The 20,590-nt window shown below is 44.5% G+C and overlaps 1 protein-coding gene across 1 annotated transcript in view; it reads right to left on the bottom strand.

The window, feature by feature from the left end:
* The window catches only part of LOC141252373 (interleukin-1 receptor-like 1), a 60,741-nt gene that overhangs the window by 7,198 nt on the left and 32,953 nt on the right, over positions 1-20,590 (bottom strand). The window contains exons 6-10 of the mRNA XM_073670500.1: positions 17,972-18,037; positions 14,952-15,075; positions 7,074-7,213; positions 4,404-4,547; positions 3,970-4,137 (exon numbers count right to left, since the gene is read on the bottom strand). Of these exons, the coding sequence (XP_073526601.1) occupies positions 3,970-4,137; positions 4,404-4,547; positions 7,074-7,213; positions 14,952-15,075; positions 17,972-18,037 (642 nt within the window). The remainder of the gene's footprint in view (positions 1-3,969; positions 4,138-4,403; positions 4,548-7,073; positions 7,214-14,951; positions 15,076-17,971; positions 18,038-20,590) is intronic.

Genomic DNA, 20,590 nt, shown 5'->3' with positions numbered 1-20,590 from the left:
GCAACCTAAGACTTCCCATCGTGGGCCTGGCTCCCCAATGGCGCCAAAAGTGCCGACCGCCCCCTCCAGCAGAGACTGTCCACATAGTAGTGTCCGTCAAGACGGATGGGACGTCCCAAGGAGTGCCCGTCAGCCAGCCGCCCTGGAGCCGCCCCGTAAAGAGGAGGAGAAGCAGACCGCACCCTGCAGGAGAGATGGACGCAGCCAAGGAGATGCCCTCCGTCGCTGGCCCACCAGCTGCTACCTCCCTCAATATGGAGGGAATCCACCTGACTGCGGAGGAGGCCGAGTTCCTCCGCGGTGAAACGCAGGATCTTACCCGGAGGGTCGAATAGGCCCAACGACTGGCCGCCGCTGGTTGGAGGGAAGAGGTGCTGCGGAAGATTAAAGCCCGCCGCCAGATCTTGTCGCACCTGAATATGGAGGCCTCAGCCCAGGCGGAGGAAGCCCAGGAGGCCCTGTACAGCCCAAGAGCGGGTAAGGATGAAACCCCTATCCCGGGCGCGGGACGCACCGAGGCCCTCCTAGATCTCCTGCCGTCACCCCTCTCCCCGGGCGCCGTCGTTTGGGAGCAACTCTTGGCTCCGGAGGCCGAGGCCTAAGCCACCGCCGCTCCCGGAGGCCTGCTAAGCCTCCCGACTCCCAATCCGGAGAACCCTGCACTCACCTGGGTGTACACCTGCCCCAACCTGGACTGGTCCGCACCAGTAGAGGGCCCGCAATGACCCCCGCTATTGCCGCTACCTGCACCTCCGGTCACCTGCCCGGCGGCAGAAGAGTTTGCCTGGGACAACCAGGGGGGGCGACCTGATGGGCTTTCCCCAGGAGACCAAGTCCGAAGCGCAGAAGCGGGAGGAGTTCTGCCGTAAGGAGCTCCTCCAGCTCGACAAAGAGCGGCGAGGGAGGAGGATCCGCTGCGAGCACCTAGAGGTGCGCACCAAGGCTGCCAAGTCACAGGCCCGTCAGGCGGATGCCACCCGTCCAAGCCCCCGGGAAGAAGGCCTTATTGTGCGCTTCCACCAGGAGACAAGATGGGGCTTCATTCATAGCCCACAGTTCAGCCGGGACGTCTTTGTCAACCGGCGGGACGTCGAGCCGCGGCTGGAGCAGGGCCACCCTGGCCGGAACCTCTACCCGGGTGATCTCGTGTCTTACACCCGCCACCACAGGTAGCGTGGGTGGTATGCCCTGGATGTACATAGGGTATTCAAGGAGGATGCTCCCACGCACCTACCTACAGAGGACCGGTCAGGCTCCGTTGAGAAGAATGAGCCGTTTCCCCGGTGGGGATACCACTGCTAAGCAGCCCCGGAGGATGCATCTCCCTGTTGTGTGAATGTTTTCTTTGTTTTCGTGTTTCCTTTTTGCACCCGTATATCTACAAACATTTGTCCCTGCAGACGCAGAGCATGAGACAGACTCACGTTGTAAATAGTTTGGACCTATTTAGGTGCCCCTTATTGGTTTTATGCAAAACCACTTCTACTTCTACCTCTGACCTCAGAAGCAAAATCTGTCTGGTGTGGCTCTACTGGAGGTCCAACTCGGGATCTCCATGCCCTGCAGCCACCCCAGGGCCTACGTTGAGGGTTTTGGGCAGGTGCCTCATGCTGCTGAACTAGCACTTTCTACCGTACTTTTTACAGTATTTTCTACATGCATAATGTCTCTTTAATGTTTTATATATTTATACAATATATATCTTGCAACGTTAAAAGTGTCCAAACCTCCCATAAAGGGAAGATTGTTTTACTGTTTACAAAAGCATTTAAAATTCTGAATGTCTGTACCAATACTTTACTCTATTGCAGCCCGCGGACGTGCTGTGTTTCACCAGGGGGGAATGTGGCGCCCCTGAGGGTTCAGGTGCCACAGGGGTACTGCACCTCAGATAGAGGTGTGGTATCTCCTTTTCCAGGTAAGGATGGAGCATCACCCAGGACCCCACTTCACACTCAACACTACACCACTCCTGTCCTGCAGAGGGCCTAAATGCACCAGGGTGCTGCCCCGTTCCGGGATAGAAGAGATGGGGGGGAACCAAAGATAGGGGGAACCTAGTAGTGGGTGAGGGTGGAGGAAACACTTACAGGAAGCACTTGTAGAATCATATAAAATAGGTGGCCATCTTTAGTTCAAGGTCTTTGATTGTGGGTCTTCTGTCAGGGTCCAGCAAGAGTCTGTAGCTGGCTGAAGATTCACGGTCCTCGCTCTCTTTCCTTGAGACGAGGAGCGGGTCTGAGTTAACAAGTGTCTCTGCCCGGTCAGGGTCCTGTTCTAAGAAGGCCTTGGAGGGGAGCTGTTGAGTTAGGCGAAAGGATCCCAGGAGGGTACGGACGGAGCGGAGTCACCACCTGTATTCTTCACTCTGGCCTAGCCAGAGGGACTCCTGCCGCAAGAGGGGTAACCGGCCCCCGATATCTGACTTTGTCACTTCACGTCTCAGTCAGAAAAGCCCAGAGGCTTAGTGGATCCCAGGGGGATATGGACGGAGCGGAGTCGCCACCTGTATCTCTCAATCTGTGTTTATCCAGTGGGACCCAGACTTACACCACGTTCATACCACGCACAGTCAGGAAAGGACCCAGTGGGAGAACTTACTAAGGAGGGGAACACACCAGCGGGGTCTTGACAGGTGTTCCTGATCTACCTGGGAAGTGCTGAACCCCCTTCCTGGTGGCCGCAGCGCGCCGTGTGTAGCAGAGAGAAGCTTTGCGAATGAAAGTGCATCTAAAGTGAGTAAAGACCTGGATGACTTCATTTACCGCCTCCGCTTGTTCATTCCTGCGCGGCACTTTACCCACCACACTCCCCAGAGTGCAAACACTGCCCTGAGGCCTACTCCACCTGTGGGGAGTAGTACCAACCAAGCTGCCAGAACATCAGCATCGGAGGACTGTTGCAGCGCTGGTGGCCTTCACCATGAACCACAGGTGGCGTAGTCGAACAACCACTCATCCAAAAGCCCATTATTTTTCATGTGACAGCCCTGGGTATGGAACGGGTCAAGGCCACGACCGCATCCCCCCCCCCCAACATCTGCAAGGCTCGGCTCCGAGTATCCCCCATCTGCTCAGGGAGGGCGGCACACTCCATCCTGTGCCCTGTTTTGGAATACATTGAAAAAAAAATTCTACTCACCTTTCGCCACGCTCCCATGCTGTGTGGTTTCGTCTTCTACAGTTGGAACAGGAGCCAGGAGCTGACTTAGGTGTCACCACCATTCTGCTGAAATGTATTTTGGCGCAGGGGATCCGGTGGCTCCTTGCATTGGAATAAGTTGATGACACGACGCCGGCCAATCTGAGGCCAGCAGCTGACATTGACGAGCCCGTGACTGGGGGCGCATGGCAGTGACGTCTACACTGTATACAGGAAGCTCATGGGATGTGAGTTAGGTTATACACAGCTCAGCATTCTGACCACTGCTACATCTACAGCAGAGAAAACATTGATTCTATCAAAACTAAATCAAGCAGTCCAGTAAGTGACACATAGTTGGAATCAGGCACTCTTGCCCTATATCATGCTTCTCTTAGATTACATAGCAAAACTTACTGACAGATTCCCTTTAAGTATCACAACATTATCACACATCATGAGCATACCAATGAACTTAGTAGGCTACCTTCCCACGATGAGTTTTTGATGTTGCAGATTTTCTGCTCCATTTCTGCATTCATTAAGTAAAATAGGTTACTTGCATTTTTTTTTTAAATATACAGCGTACAAAACTCACCAAAAACTCATTGTGGGAACGTAGCCTAAGTGGGCAAGTGCAGGTTTAGCAGAGGTCATATAAAGCATTGGCACATTTAGAATATTGTAGATCAGAGGGCTAAAGAAAGTTGTGAAAGCAGCTCTGGGTGACAATATAAATTGGAATGGTGGATCAGTGCAAAAAAGTAACTCATTTAGCAAAATTATTTTGCTTGCTCTTGTGATTTGTAAGCTGAACATGTATCTCACCTTCTCCTGGAACTGTGTTCCTTCCTGGGAGAAAAAGGTTATATCCACATTTATGTTCCAAAACATCAAGTAAGATGGTGTTGACAAAATATTCCATAGGATTATCCAATACTTGTTCATGACAACTTCTTGGATATATAACATATGCGTCATAATAATCCTTCCCATCTGAATAACAAAGCAATCAAGTATTTGAATGTAAGGTATGATGTAGTCTTTAAAACAAATGAACTTTTGTAAAAAAAAAAAATAAAAAGCCAAACACAATGTCAAAATAGTGATAAGGTTAAGAATATCTATAATGTTTCCTCTTTATATTTCCATGATCCCTTCCTAAATCCCAAAAGTTCCATCTTGTTTTTTTTTTTCCTTTAAGTTGTAGCCGTCTACTGTGTGAATAAATATAAAAAAATAAATGCAAAAAAAAGACTTACTATTTCTTGCTCTGTAACTCTTGAAAATGTCACGGAATAGTAGGACTAAATCAATTTTCAGACGTGTGTTAAATGCATTCAGTAGACAACATAGAATTCCCAGGCAGACAAGCACAACAATAATGTTCTGTGTTTTATTAAAAGCTATAAAATAGAAAATAAACCAGTAAATTTCAGACATAAAAAATTGGATCTATATACCTACAAAATTACATACTAATAGTAAAATACCTATCATTTATAAATCACATCTATAAAATCTTTCCAAAATATAATGATTTAACTTACAGCTACAAGAGTAGATGTAGGTATCACATAACTTAAAGGGGTATACCCATCTCCAAGATTCTATCCCAATATGTAAGAAAATATCAGCAGTAATTGGACTAATTAAAATTACCTTTATTAGAAAATTATTAAAATCTATAAACTTCACAAAACCAAGCCTTTGGTTGTTTTTGTGAAGTTTATAGATTTTAATAATTTTCTAATAAAGGTCATTTTAATTAGTCCAATTGCTGCTGATATTTTTTGATACACTTTGGGCGTTCTAGTTATCCCTTGCTTATATTATCTATCCCAATATGTAGTAGGTTTAATAATACTAAATTTAGCAAATGCCTCTAATTAGAAATGTAGTATAGTTTTTCTGATTCGCTATGTCTCTTTTCTCATGTGCAGGCATTACAGGACCTTAGGTATCCAAGGTTATGACCACTGATATAGTGACAGTTAGCTACTTACTAGTGGTCGTAACCTTGGATACCTAAGATCCTGCAATGCTGTCACATGAGGAAAGAGACATAGCGAATCAGAAAAACTATACTACATTTAAAATTGGAGGTATTTGCAAATATTATTATCATTACACCTACTACATATTAGGATAGGATATTGGAGATGGGAATACCCCTTTAACTAAGTATGAATGTCATAGCAAAGAGTTAAGAGCCATTAACATATAATCTAGCACACAACCACAATATATGCACTTCAAAAAGTAGTGATAACACACAGAAGAACAAATAGTAACCAAGTGGCATATTGCCAATAGTTACAAAGTGCCATATCAGGACAATATCGATGATATAGCATTGTTGCTTATTACATTTCCATAGTTGCATGCATCAATCATCATATAGTTTGCATTATTATAGGCAGCTCATCCTCTATTTAAAGAAATAATGATTTTCATAGCTAAATAAAAGAAACGACTATCAACATACTGATAGCTGCGTATGTTTACAGAGAACAATGATCGGTAATTAACTTATTATCATTACTAAGAACTAATGATGAGCGATCATGCTCGTTACTCAAGATTTATGAGCATGCTCGGGTGTTTTCTGAGTATCTTAAGTGTGCTCGGGTGTTATGTTTTAATCACTCCGTGCGCATGATTTGTGACTGTTTGACAGCTTTAATACATGTGAGGAATACTTGTTTCTTAGGCATTCCTCACATGTATTAATGCTGTCAAACAGTCGCAAATCATGCACATGGAGTGACTAAAACATAACACCCGAGCACACTGAAGATACTCGGCGAGCACCTGAGCATGCTGGCCGAAAGGGTTAACAGAACATGCTCATTCATCACTACTAAGAACATAAATTTGGGTCTTCAGTGGCCTATGCAAATGAGCCTTTAGAAATTACCCAGTAATTAAAGGGTACCGGTCAGGCGATTTATGCAGCCAAAACCGCAGGCAGCATGAATCACAGTCTCTGAAAAACTCCAGAATTTCAGAGATAATATATACTTTGATAATACAGTTTGAAGATCCAAAGATAAGTCCAGCGCTGCCCCTCAGCCAGCTCTTCCCATCACTGCTGCAGGTGATTGACAGGTTTCTTCCTCTGAACACAAGAGGGATAGACCTATCAGTCACCAGCTAGGGCGCTAGAAGAGCTAGCCGTGGGTGGAGCTGGACTAGTCTTGTCTCTGGCAATGGTCCACAGCTGGATCTTCAACATATATTACCTCTCAAGATCCGGTTTGGCAGCACGAAACGCCTGACAGGTTCCCTTTAAGTTACCACTAAATTCATTCATGCCATTAAAATGTTAATTTTCTTCTATAAAAGAAAACAGTACAGAAGAAGTGATGCACATACACACTTCTTATAACACCTATCACATTCCTTTGTCCTCCCACCTCTCACCTGAGAGATGATGCCAGGGGAGATAAATTTTGGGCAGTCTAAATTTTAGTGCCGACCCTTTTGTTATTCAGAAGATAAGTCGGCGCTGAGCCGAATTTTACTGTATATGAGGCCAACCGATTGTTCGACAGACAGCTATCTCCCCAGATTCCTCCATACACAGGAGTGTTCAGTCATGTGTTCTCTATGAGAGAGCTGCTTCTATATTCCCCTGATGTAGCTTATGTCCCAGAGAACAAAAGTATCGGCTGTTAGAAGTCTAACGTTCCAGTTCTCTCATCATCTGTCGGGAGAGACAGGAGGCCCCAATACACATGAGAACGGTGTCCAATCCCTCCGATATCGGCGGGTAAAGCATACATTAGTCTATTTTGTATGAGGGACTATACATCATCATGCTGCAGTTGGCATGTGAAAAACTATTACTATGTGTGGATTTCTAAAAATTCATTCATCTCAACATTCACAGTGCAGCTGCATTCAGTTTTATATATGGCCAGCCTTACCTAGTGGTCTCAGGACTACAAATTGTCGAATCACTCCTTCATCATTGCCAGCTATGCAGCTAAAATTGGAGTTATAGTCTTCTTTCAGCACTTTTACAATTGTTAGAATGGCATCAACCGAAACTTCTTCTGGTGATTCTCTGGATTAACGGTACGTATTGCCAGTTAATATACATTTAATATATAGCTGTTTACAATGTAAAAAAAACTATACATAATAATATTTTCTGTGTATACAAGGCCTAATTTTCTAATTAATCAGAAACTAAGTTTCATCATTTCTGTCATAATCATTAGTGATGAGCGAACGCGCTCGCCACTGCTCAGTACTCGCCCGAGCATCACGGTGCTCGTCAAGCTCGGCGCTCGGCGAGTGTTTCCGGGTTGCTCGGGCGAAAACTCGGGTCCCCACCATGCATGTTTGGCGCTCTTTAGAGAGCCAATGAACATGCAGGGATTGCTTGGCCTGCACTGTAATGCCGTAGCCATGTTGGTTGTGGCATTACAGTGATTGGCTGGCCACACAGCGTCATCAGGTCTATTTCAGACCTGGCGCCGCTGTGCTCGTCACAGTCACTCCGGAATCAGGCAGAGTAGGCAGAGCTGCTGCTGCTGAGTCAGGGAGAGATTTGCTTGTTTAGAGTTAGTATAGGTGTAACATACCTGGCGGCGTCCTTGCATAGTGGTCCATCTCCCACTGTGCAAGAGCGCGCACTTGATTTCCAGTCCAGACTGCCACTCTGGCTTCTTTCCATACTGTCTGCTTTGCTATGCTCTGGCTGCTTAGGGCGACGCCCGTCGAACTTCCTGTTTCTTGTAGCTGCTGCAGACACACCTCTAATGCGTCCTTAGCCTATTGCTGTCTGTCAGCTCCTCCTTGGAATCCATGCTTGAGCATCTTGTTCTGTCAGTTGGCTTCTTGTCACTGATGTGCCAGGTCCTGTCTATGTTTCCTGCCTTGCGGTATCAGTTCCCGTGTCTGAACTGTGTCCTGTCTGTGTACTCTAGCCAGCTGTCTTTCTGCCTTTCCTGGAGGCTGTATTTCCAGGCCCATGTGAACATGCTCTTAGCCTGTTCCTTCTGTCCTCTAGGGGCCGCATACCTAGATCTGTTGTCTGTGTCTTTTCCCAGTGTCTGTTCCTGCCCTAACTATCTTCCAGCCTGTTTCCCGTTTCTCTCTACGCCCATATCTTCCCTTTTTCTGCAGAGTCTGAACTCGTACCTAACTCCTGCTCGTCACTGTACTTCCGTTTGTGAGTTTGTGGTCCACTCGCTACTTCACTGCAAGTACCCTGTGGGTATCTGGTTCTGCCTTTCCCTTCCTGTCTGTTCCGTGTGAACAGAGCCCTGTCCCCTCTGCCCTGCCTTGCTCGCCGCTCCGGCGGTTTCTGCCTGCACTGCCTTGTTCACCGCTCCGGCGGTTCTTGCCTGCTCTGCCTTGCTCACCGCTCCAGCGGTTCTTGCCTGCTCTGCCTTGCTCACCGCTCCGGTGGCTCTTGCATGCTCTGCCTTAGCTTACTGCTCCAGACGGTCTCGCTCTGCTCTGCCTTTGCTCACCGCTCCAGGCAGTCTCGCTCTGCTCTGACCCTTTGCTCACTGCTCCGGCAGTCTCGCTCTGCTCTGGCCCTTTGCTCACTGCTCCGGCAGACTCGCTCTGCTCTGACCCTTTGCTCACTGCTCCGGCAGACTCGCTCTGCTCTGACCCTTTGCTCACTGCACCGGCAGACTCGCTCTGCTCTGACCCTTTGCTCACTGCTCCGGCAGACTCGCTCTGCTCTGACCCTTTGCTCACTGCTCCGGCAGTCTCGCTCTGCTCTGACCCTTTGCTCACTGCTTCGGCAGTCTCGCTCTGCTCTGACCCTTTGCTCACTGCTCCGGCAGTCTCGCTCTGCTCTGACCCTTTGCTCACTGCTCCGGCAGTCTCGCTCTGCTCCTTTGCTCACTGCTCCGGCAGTCTCGTCCTGATCCACTCTTGCTCACCGCTCCAGGTGGCCTCGTCCTGCTCTACTCTCGCTCACCGCTCCAGGCGGTCTCGTCTTGCTCTGCTCTTGCTCGCCGCTCCGGGCGGCCTCACTCAGCTGTGTTTGTCCACCACATCTGCGGTTCTGTTCCTGAGTCCCAGTCTGTACTGGGACCTATCCACTCTGTGCTCCAACCTGTCATACCTGCCAGTAGCTCCTTGCCTGCATACCAGTCGTGCTTACCAGCATCCACCTACCTACATACCGGCCGTACCTGTCTGTACCTCCCTGTTTGCATACCATTCATGCTTGCCAGCATCCACCCGTCTGTGTGCCAGCCTAACCTGCCTGTTCCTGTATTCCCCGGTGTGGGTCAACAGCCGTGTCCGGGGTCTGACCTGGAGTAGCACCTGGTCCCTCTGCTCGGTTCCTCCTTGGTGCACTGGCATCGTATGCCGTCGTGCGACCTTGGTCGGATCGGGTGGATACTTAGTTACGCCCCTCCAGGCATTCACTCTCCGGTACGGTCCAGTGGAATCACTACATATACACGCACACGCTAGTCAGTCCGGGCGCGTGCATTAAAATAGGTGTTCCACAAAATATATCTATAATATCCATGTGAACTAACAGTCCTTCTGAGGACTAATCCAGGTGCATATTTTCAGTGGAGAAGGTGATAGCAGAAGTTAGGCAGGCAGGCAGTGTACTGTATGTGGCAGACTGCAATGGATACAGTGCAAGAGGGTCCATAGTACATTCCTGCTGCTGCTGTTCTTTCAGATATTTGTAGACATAGCCCCATATATCAGGGGCTAGGGACAATTTTTTTTAATCTTAATCCTGATTATTTGCTTAAAAAACAATCCAGAATGCACATTTTTTTCTGCTCCATTTGCTTGTTAGCACTGCAGAATTCAGTCAGATCTTTTCCATATTACAGCGATAAAAATCCAGAAATTTGAACTGAAAGTGGAAAATATTGGCTTACATTTTCATTTTGTTGCAGTGTGTCGGTCAAGCTATTCACACTAAGTCTCTGAGAAGAATAGTATTACTAAATTACAAGCCTGCTATTTAAAACCGTGGTTCTCTGTCAGACGTATCTCTCATATAACTGTGTTCCAAAATCAGCCATTCTAATGAACGTGGAAAATATTGTCCTGTATTTAAAATGGGCAAGGAGCGTGGCAAGGGATGGGGAAGTGGACGTGATGGTGATGGTGCATGCAGAGCGTGAGGCCGTGGGCAAGCTGAAATTGTGCCACAACAAACACCCACATCTTGTCACCCGACTTTCCTGTCCCAATTGCTAGGGGACCGCAGCACACCACTATTGAACCCAGAGCAATGTCAAAAAGTTGTTAGCATGGATAGCAGATAATACTTCCAGTCATTTTGCCACCACCACTTCCACCCTGTCTTTCACACGGTCAAGTCTCAGTAGCCGTGAGTCTGGACCGCATATTCCTCACCCTGATCCTCCTTCCTCCCACCATGCCGAGTGCCCGGAGACAACTGATCCCTCACTTGGACACTCAGAAGAGCTGTTCACTTTTCCATTTGTAGATTTGGGCCTCTCGCACTGCCAGCTTCAAGAGAGTCAAGAGGAGAACACGTGTAGCAATGCCCAAATATTTGAGCAGCCACGGTCACATGAAGGCAACGGTGGGAAAGTGCAATTATTGTCGCAAGAGGTGGACGATGATGAGACATAATTGCCAGAAAGTCAGGAGGAGGACCAGGGAGCGGAAGTGGAAGACGAGGTGGTGGATGATATAGTAACTGACCCAACCTGGCAGGGGGACATGAAGAGTGAGAACAGCAGCACACAGGGGAAGGGGAGCGTAGCATCACAATAGGCAGAAAGAAGCAGTGTGGTGGCCGCAGACACAAGGCGGGAAAGCGTTCCCCATAACACCAACATGACGGAAGTTGCCAGTACAACTGATAGGTCTTCCCGAATCTGGTTGTTTTTAAAAGACTCTGCAGATAACCCCAAAAAGGCCATTTGCACCACCTGCCAGGCCAGCATCAGCAGGGGTGGCAAAACTAGCAGCCTGACCACCACCAGAATGATCAGGCACATGGCAGCAAAGCACCCGATTAAGTGGGCCGAACCCCAGGGTTCAGAAACAGTGTCTGTGCGTGACACCACTGCTTCTTCCGCTGTTGTGCGTGTATGCCAATCCCCTGTCCATGGCGCATGGCAGCGTTCAGTTGTCCCTACCTCAGTCCTTGGAACGCAAGCGCAAATACGCAGCCAACGCCCCACAGGCCACACTACTAAATTCACACATTTCGCGACTGCTTGCGCTCAAAATGTTGCCTTTTAGGCTCGTGGAGATGGAAGATTTCCTCAACCTGATGGCGGCGGCCGTCCCTGGGTACTCGGTCCCCAGCCGCCACTATTTCTCCTGGTGTGCCATCCCTGCATTACATAAGCAAGTGTCCCACAACATTATCAGTGCCCTCAACAAGGCAGTTACAGGGAAAGTTCACCTAACCACGGACACGAGGACAAGTGCTTGTGGGCAGGGGCGGTGCATCTCGCTGATGGCACACTGGGTTAATATAGTGGAAGTCGGGACCCAGTCAGACCTTGGGCCAGGACACGTCCTCCCGACGCCCTGGGTCAATCAGGGTTGCCCCCACATTCTACAGCTCCTGCACCTCCTCCTCCTCTTCAGCCTCCATCTCCGAAATGACCACATCAGTCAGAAGCTGGAATTATTGCAGCACTGCCTTGGCCAAGCGGCAACGGGCTGTGCTGAAGCTAATATGCTTAGGTGACAAACCGCACACCAAGAGTTGTGGACAGCTCTGAAAGAGCAGGCAGATCTGTGGCTCACACCGCTGAACCTACAGCCAGGCATGGTCGTGTGGGACAATGGCCAGAATGTGGTGGCGGTTCTGAAGCAAGGCGAGCTCACACACGTACCATGCCTGGCCCATGTGCTTAACCTCGTGGTTCAGCGGTTTCTCAAAACCTACCCAGATCTGTCGTATCTGCTTGTCAAAGTATGCCGCGTGTGTGCCCATTTTAGAAGGTCAGCTACAGCTTCCGCCGCCCTTGCCGTGCTTCAGCAGCGTTTGCAGCTTCCAGCTCACTGACTGGTGTGCGATGTCACCACCCATTGGAACTCTACATTGCAGATGTTGGGAAGGATTTGCGAGCAGGAGAGGGCAGTTGTTGACTACCAGCATCAACACGGCCGTCGGTATTCAGTTCAGACTCCACACATAAGACCTCAGGAGTGGACATGGATGTTAGACATCTGTACCATACTCTAAAACTTTGAGGAGTCCACCAAGAGGTGAGCGGCGATGACATCATAATTAGCTTCACCATCCCGCTTCTCTGTCTTCTAAAACGCTGTCTGCTCACAATGAAAGAGGATGTATTGCAGGCGGAGCACAATGAAATGGTGCAAGGAACTATACAGGGTGATTCCACATAGCCCAGCCTCATCTCATCCCAATGTGGATTGGATGACAATGAGGAGGAGGAAGAACAGGAGATAGTTTCTTGTGCTATAGATGGTACTACCTGCACAGCTGTCATGCCGTCTGTTCAGGGTGGATGGCCTGAGGACAGGGAGGAGGAGGAGAGCAGGGTCAGTTGTCCTCTTGGTGAGGACACGGAAATCTTGCCTCTTTGCAGTCTGGCATACATGGCTGAGTTTATGTTACGCTGCCTTTCCCGTGACCCTTGCGTTGTCCAAATTTTGGGTGACAGTCATGAATGGTTGGTGACACTTCTAGACCCATGCTACAATCAGAACTTTCTGTTTCTTATTTCCGCGCAGGACAGGCCTAATAAAATGGGGCAGTATGAGAAGGCCCTTGTTGCGGAATTATTTAAACAATTCCCATCTGAAAACGCTGGTGGCAGAGGTCACAGTTCGTTGGACAACCAAGAAGTACAGGCGAGAGAGCCACAAATGCAATCCAGCAGAGGCAGGGGAACACTGTCAAAGTTCTGGGACAGTTTTCTCAGACCCTCCCATCGCACAGGCCCTGAGGCATGGGGTACTCTCACAAGGAGTGCAAAGTTTCAGAAGATGGTGAGAGAGTACCTTGCCGACCGTACCAACGTCCTCCATGATTCCTCTGTGCCTTATAATTATTGGGTATCTAAGCTGGACACGTGGCATGAACTGGCCAGACTTCTCAACACCACTGAATGATAGCAGCATAGCATAAACTCAAACACAGTGTCTTTTTTTTGGGCGGTCTAACTCTATTTGCATGCACCTCAATCTTCACACCCAGACATGGGTATAAGCTTCCTGATTTTGTCTATTTGCTCTTGTCCTCCTCCTTCTCCTCATCCTCATCCTCCACCACCATATCACCACAGTATTTACCATATCACCATATATACGTCTCTTGCAAGGGGAATTGGAGTTCCTCCAAATTTTTGGCAGCCATTGCATTCACTGTATAGGCAAACAGTATGGGAGACCCACTTCCTAATAATTGGAACATTGTTTTCTGGAAGCCCTCCGACCTCTACATCTCTTGCAAGGGACATTAGAGTTCCTCCAAATTTTTGGCAGCTGTTGCATTCACTGCATAGGCAAATAGTATGGGAGACCCACTTCCTAATAATGGGAACATTGTTTTCAGGAGGCCCTCCGACCTCCATGTCTCTTGCAAGGAACATTGGCGTTCCTCCAAATTTTTGGCAACTGTTGCATTCACTTCATAGGCAAACAGTATGGGAGACCCACTCCTTTCTAATAGGAACATGTCATTACTGTGGCCCAGCTCTATAAGTCTTTAAATTGTTATTGGGGTATTTCCTAAATTTTGGCAGCCGTTGGACTCACTGCATACCCTATAACTGTATAGCAGACCTGCTCCTTTCTAATGGGAACATGTCGTTACTGTGGCCCTACTCTGTGTGTCTTTAAATTGGTATTGGGGTTTTTCCCAAATTTTGGCAGCCCTTGCAGTCACTGCATGGGCATTACCACTATAGGAGACCCACTCTTTTATAATGGGAAAAATTTTTTTACTGAGTCCCTCCTCTATGTCTCTTCAAAGGGGTATTGGAGTGTGTCCAAATTTTTGGCAGCCCTTGCAGTCACTGCATATGCAATAACAGTATAGGAGACCCACTCTTTAATAATGGGAACAACAAAGCATAGCCAACTGCTGTCCCTTTAAGAATAGTAAGGGCCACCTGATGTTCCTATAAAAATAGTGTTTGTGACTTTCAGAGTCCCTCCATCATAAATGAAACAGGATGTGTCTGATGTCTCCCACACCACATGGCCACATAAGGTAGTAAAATGTTAAAATGATATTTCCTGGTGAATGCATTTTTCACCGTTAAAGCAACGCAAAAGTGGAAAAACGAATCAAAAATGGTACGTGTGCACATAGCCAAGGGTATAGAGGAGCATTTTTGTTTTTGGTTATTTATTTTGCCTTATATACAAGTCATTACCCTGGAAAGGATGTTTCTTAACATTTTTCCCAGGAAAATCCATTTTGTTTTTGTTTTTGTATGTTTTATTGTGAGTCCGTAAAAGTGGCGTAATACCTCTGACAACGTTGTTGACAGCAGTGACCTGGGAGTCAGAGATGCTTCCAGGGGTCTTCCCCATGCTGTTCTCATGTCATTTGAGCACTGTTCACATCGATTTGGGCAATTTTTAGTCCCTCGGCAGACCGCTGGGGGGCGCCTGAAAAATGCTCGAGTTTCCCATAGACTTACATTGGGCTCGTTACTCGGACCGAGCACTTGAGTATTCCAATGTGCTCGACCCGAGCAACAAGTACTCGAGCATTTTAGTGCTCGCGCATCACTAATAATCATTCCATTAAATGTTTCATATTGTGCTTTCATTTTCGTTAGCCATGATCATACTTTTTGTCCCCTGCAGTGAATAATATATAAATGTACCTTATCACTTCAATGAATCTTGAACCATTATTCACGTCTGTATTATTTATCTGCCAATAGACATAATAGAAATCCCTACAAGTGAAACAAACCAAGGCAGAACAAGTCAGGTTTACTGATGTACCTGGAAAAGAATCAAAATTATCATGGTATAAGTGTAACACAATAACATGAGACCAGAAATAAATATTATACAGTATATGGAGAATAAATGGGGAAAGAAACAACCCAAACTAGTATAAATATATATCACATGTCAAATGGTCTTGAAATATGTAACAAAAAGAGATGAACTGAAATATAAGTTGGTGTGCATGCAGCAAGTAGGCGCACACTAACCACTAAACAGATAAAAATAAAGAAAAAAATAAAATAAGCAAACTCCATGCAGTAAAAAAGTAAATTACAATAGTGCATGAAAACAATATAGGGTACTTAGTTAACATAATTTTGATCAAAAAAACGTAAAAGCCATCCCACTGTGTCAAGGTGACCCTATTAGGGACTGCTCTAACCTCTAGTATTAAAACCATACCATATGTCAAGTGACGTAATGTGAATAAGGGCTGAGAAGGACTGAGATCCACCTACATGCACACCAACTTATATTCCAGTTTATCTCTTTAGGTTTTTGCTTCAGGTTTTTTGTGCTTTGTGAAAATAAGGATGTTGGCTCCCTTTTCCTTAAGCTGGACATTACATTCATATAGTTCCCCATGGCTGGGTGTCCATTAGCTGGGTCTCAGTCCTTCTCGGCCCTTATTCACATTACGTCACTTGACATATGGTAAGGTTTTAATGCTAGAGGTTAGGACCATCCCGAATAGGGTCAACTTGATGTGGTGGGATGGCTTTTGATCAAAATTATGTTAACTAAGTACCCTATATTGTTTTCATGCACTATTGCAATTTATTTATCTACTGCAGGGTATTTGCTTATTTTGTTTTTATCTTAGCTTTTGCTTGAAATATGTAAGTACGATAGACCATTTTACATCTTGAAAATTTTTAAGGCAATAAAAAGCAGAAATGTAGTGTTTCTAATGTCATTGCTTCAGTTTATATGATTACTACAGAATCCTGGGCCAATCATGAAATCCATCAAGTTGTTGTTGGGGTTCAGCTACTTTTCCTTAAAACTATAGTACCATAATTAATTTACATACTCACTTTGCCTTAAATAAATTCCCCTTTAAATTGTTCTATTCCCACTGTCTGAACCCTTGCCAGGCCACCTAAGGGCTTGTTAAGACAAGCGTATTTTATTTTATTTACGTATGCACAACAACTAATGGTATTGAAAAGGGCTGTTCACATCAGTATTTTTTTTAATACTGCCCAAGGGTCCATGTGAAAAAAATCATAGTATGCAGTAGTGTCTTCTGTATTTCACACGAGACTCATCTATTCAAGTCTATGGGTGTGCAAAAAAATGAGTTCCCATGCCGATAATCCGTAAAGCATCCAATCTTTATAGATCCTTTGCCATTCTTAACATAGAAAACTGTATTTGGTCTTGTAATTTTATGAATGTTGATATATAAAAACGCATGCCATATGTATGTCATACAGATGTAAAAACAGACATATGGATGAAATATGGATGACAAAACAGATTGCTTACAGCCACTTGTCTTAACCTGGCCTAACTTTACAATGTCCATGTCCCGTACCATGACTATTATTAACCCTTTAAAGACAAACATTTTTATTTTTTGTGGTTTAGTTTTTTACTCGCCTTCGTCAAAATGCCCTAACTTTGTAATATTTCCATCGACATAGACATATGAGGGCTTGTTTTTTGCAGAACGAGTTGTAGTTTTGAATGGCACCATTAATTTTACCAAGAAAATGTACTGAAGCATGGGAAAAAATTTCAAGTAGTAGGATATGGAAAAAAAAATGCAATTCCGCCATTGTTTTTTGGGTTTTGTTTCTGCGGCATTCATTGTGCTGTAAAAATGACCTCGAACATGATTGTGCACGTCAGTCCAATTACAGCGATACCAAACATGCATTTTTCTCTATAAATGATTAAAACAAATTCTAAATATTGTAAAAAAAATGATTTTGCTTTGTATCACCATTTTCTGAGATCCATAACATTTTTATTTTCTGTTGATGGGGCTGAGTGAGGGCTTGCTTTTTGTGAGGTCAGCAGACATTTTTATTTATATCAATTTAATGTACATTCGATACTTTATTGCTTATTATTATATTTTTTTAGGGATGTGACGTGACCAAAAAAACCTCATAATTCTGGCATTATTTTTAACGATAGGGTTAATTATATTATTAATATATATGTATTATTTTAATCAGACTTTTACAAATGCGACTATACCAAATATCGTTTTTATTTTTAAACTTTTTTGTTAATTTTTCACATCATTTTCAGTCCTCTTAGGGAACTTCAACTTGCAATTGTTTCATTGCTCATTCTATATACTACAATACCACAGTAAATGCTCTTTCAGGCATTTAATTACTTTACATACTTGTACTGCTTTATTATTTATCTCATCCCCTCCTGCTGTTTTGTGTTGCCTTTAGTGTGTACTCACTGTGCCTTTTTAACCTTATGTTAATATTGTTACCTAATAAAGAGTTATATTATATTATTCAATTTTTCTGGCTATATATTTTTGTGAATAGGCTTATATAAGTTTTGTTGTTTGCAGAAAATCAAAGAGAAGTTTTACTTTCTGGAAGTAGAAACATGGTAGACATGTACGTACACTTTTCTATTAATGAGACTTTAAAGTGTTAAACACTATGCACTGTGTAGAACATTACCTCCCTTTATAACCACAGTTGTGATTGCCACAGATAAATGGTGAAACACCCTTACATATAATTTCATGCAAAATTCAGCCAAAAACCTAAATCATCTGTATTACAGAAACTAAAATACGACTTTGTTGAACTCAACAATTTTGTATTGCAGTTTGGTAGTTGTAGATAGTTTTTTTGTATTTTATACAATACTGAATAAGGAATAAATAACTCTCATAACTCACCGAGTCCTGCCTCTACAGTACCATTGAATGGAGTGTAAAACTTGGGCTCTATCATTTTTGTTTTTTCTGTAAATTCAAAAGTTTAATTAAAAAAGATTAGATAACTTAAAAGGTAAATGAAGCTGTTCAGTCACCATTATATGAAAGAGTAAAAAGAGGTGTCAGAATAGAACATGGACTAGATTAGAAAACAGAATCACTCACATACAACCATACAATAGATATTAGAGATGATTGAATCAGCATGATGTAGATCGATTTTGAGTTGAATTTTATGAATTTCACAGATCTCTGGGAATTTGAACAATATAGAATTCAATTTACGCAAATTATCCAAAAAATGCCTACTGCCACATTGCAGAATATTGTATCAGTGACAAAAGGCTGACATGAACTTTCCTGTATGCCTTACAGTTAACAAATCCCATGGTATAGCACAGCCAATTAGGAGGGAATATCATAAAAGCCTGATAAAAGCCTAAGCAGTGAATGCAGCTGCATTTTTAGGGTGGTTTTAGGACAGTAACTGGACATCAGAGCTCAGCAATAGATAGGAAGAGAAAAGTCTAAGGCAATGGACAAATACTCTTAGAGTCTAGACTGTAATATGCTGTACAACTGCAGCACTGAAGGTGAGGTATAGTTGTCTGTAAACAATACATATATTCAATTGCTACGGGTGCGTGAAAGATAGGAGAAGTGCCAGCAACAATGCCAAACTCAATTGATCCGTAATATGGCGTTGCTAGAATTTGTCCGGCTTCATTTCAATTACAATTACACATTTTTTCTTCATCCTTTATGTTCTAAAAAGCAAAAACAAGACAGCACAATAGTTTTTACAAAAAAATAATTGAAAATCGGTGTCAGATGGTAAACTTGCTTGTCATAGGTGACTATACTACGTTTTTGAATTTCTTCTGCAATTGTTTTTGTGAAGAGTGGAATATTTGTTTTTGAAAAATACAGAAGAAAATTTGCCAAACCCCCAACATTTACCTGCTTCACAAAATGTTGCAAACATTTTTATTCCTTCTAAACACAATACAATGGACTGTAGCAAGTGCCGGATTTTTAGTTGATACCTACCTAGCTTTTCATATTTTGCTATTTTTGGGAAAGTGGTTCAATTTTAATAAAAAGTAGAAAAAAATGTAGACATTTTAAGGGAACCTGAAGCTGGATCAACACCTTGAAACTGATTATATGGCTGCATCTGTCTTTTAAAGTTAATTACACGCAACCTTATTGTGTGGGGAAAGTTTACAGTATATAGTGATACTCACCTTTTCAAACTTCTTCCTCATATTCAAAGGACTAGTCATAAAGATGTGCACTATGGGCGGATCAGCCTTGCCCCATCTGCTGATAGCACTCCCACTGAGGTGTGACTGAGACCCCTGATCAGACCTCACTCTCTCCCCCCAAAACCTTGCATCCTGTGGCTGCTTGTGAACATTGCAACTTTGAGCATTATATACTGTAAAACTTCCCCACATAATGGGGTTGCCTGGTATCAGCCTTAAAAGAGAGATACAGCAATATAATTAGTTTATAGATGTTGATACAGTTGTCAGGTTTCCTTTTTCTGTGCATGTCTGTTTTTGCACAGTTGTTTTGCTAGTCCAATCTGACAACCTTACCCCCCACACCTATACTTCAGCCTGTTGCTACATTTTGCATTTCTTATTACATCCTTTTTGGAAAGGGTTGAAAAGCTTGTCAAAAGTTAAATGATAGTGTTGTATAAAGTGTTTGGTAAAAAAAAATAGTGGCAATTGCAATGGACAGAGTAATGTAAAAGAAAAAAACTCCATACCACAAAAATCTGGGAGCTATTGGCAGAAGCACCACCACTAGCACCAGCCATTCAGGTAATAGTACTACCAAATGCAGGCCATAATTGCACTCAATTGCCTCCAGCGTGCATATTAGTGGGGAGAAAACAGAGGACATTATGGATTATATGGCTCATCACTCATCTCAGTCACAGCAGGATGATGTTACCTCTGTCAGCAATACCATCAGTATGAGTCAGTGTTCTGCACAGAATGTTCCTCCTGATCACAAATCAGAAAGCATCATTGTTTCTGGATTGTTTTTAATAAAAAAATAACAAGAAAAGTCTGTCAGTGCACTGTGTCATTCCAGGGAATCTGTCTGAAGGTTTTTGCTAAGCAATTTAAGGGTGGCAAGAGGTAGGGTCTGAGACACTAATTTCAGTGATGTGTCACTTATTAGGGTGTGTGCTGTTGTTTCAATACAATGAGTGTTCTCTCAGCAGGAGATTATCACTGCTGGACTAGCTGCGCATAAATCCTGGTCCAACCCAGCCCCCAGCACTGATTAGCAGCTCACTGCCAATATACAATGTACATAGAAAGCTGCTAATCAGTGGTGTGGGTGGCGTTAACTTGCTAAGCTCTGATACATGCTATATCTAAAAACTCTGATTGTATCACAACTGCTGCACCCAGAAAACTAAGTGATACATCGCTGGAATCAGGAGCTGTTTCACAGCTTTATGTTGCTCCCAGATGAGGTAGCAAAAACCTGCTGACAGATTCCCCTTAAATGGGCTGTTGGTTACTGCTTGGTTACCATTCGTTCCTGTGGTGA

The sequence above is a fragment of the Phyllobates terribilis genome, unplaced genomic scaffold (assembly GCF_046119375.1).
Source record: "Phyllobates terribilis strain yellow unplaced genomic scaffold, ASM4611937v1 Scaffold_2__4_contigs__length_985480577, whole genome shotgun sequence".
Lineage (NCBI taxonomy): Eukaryota > Metazoa > Chordata > Amphibia > Anura > Dendrobatidae > Phyllobates > Phyllobates terribilis.
Note: the sequence above shows the minus strand (reverse complement) of the source record. Positions and strands in the feature narration are given on the sequence as shown.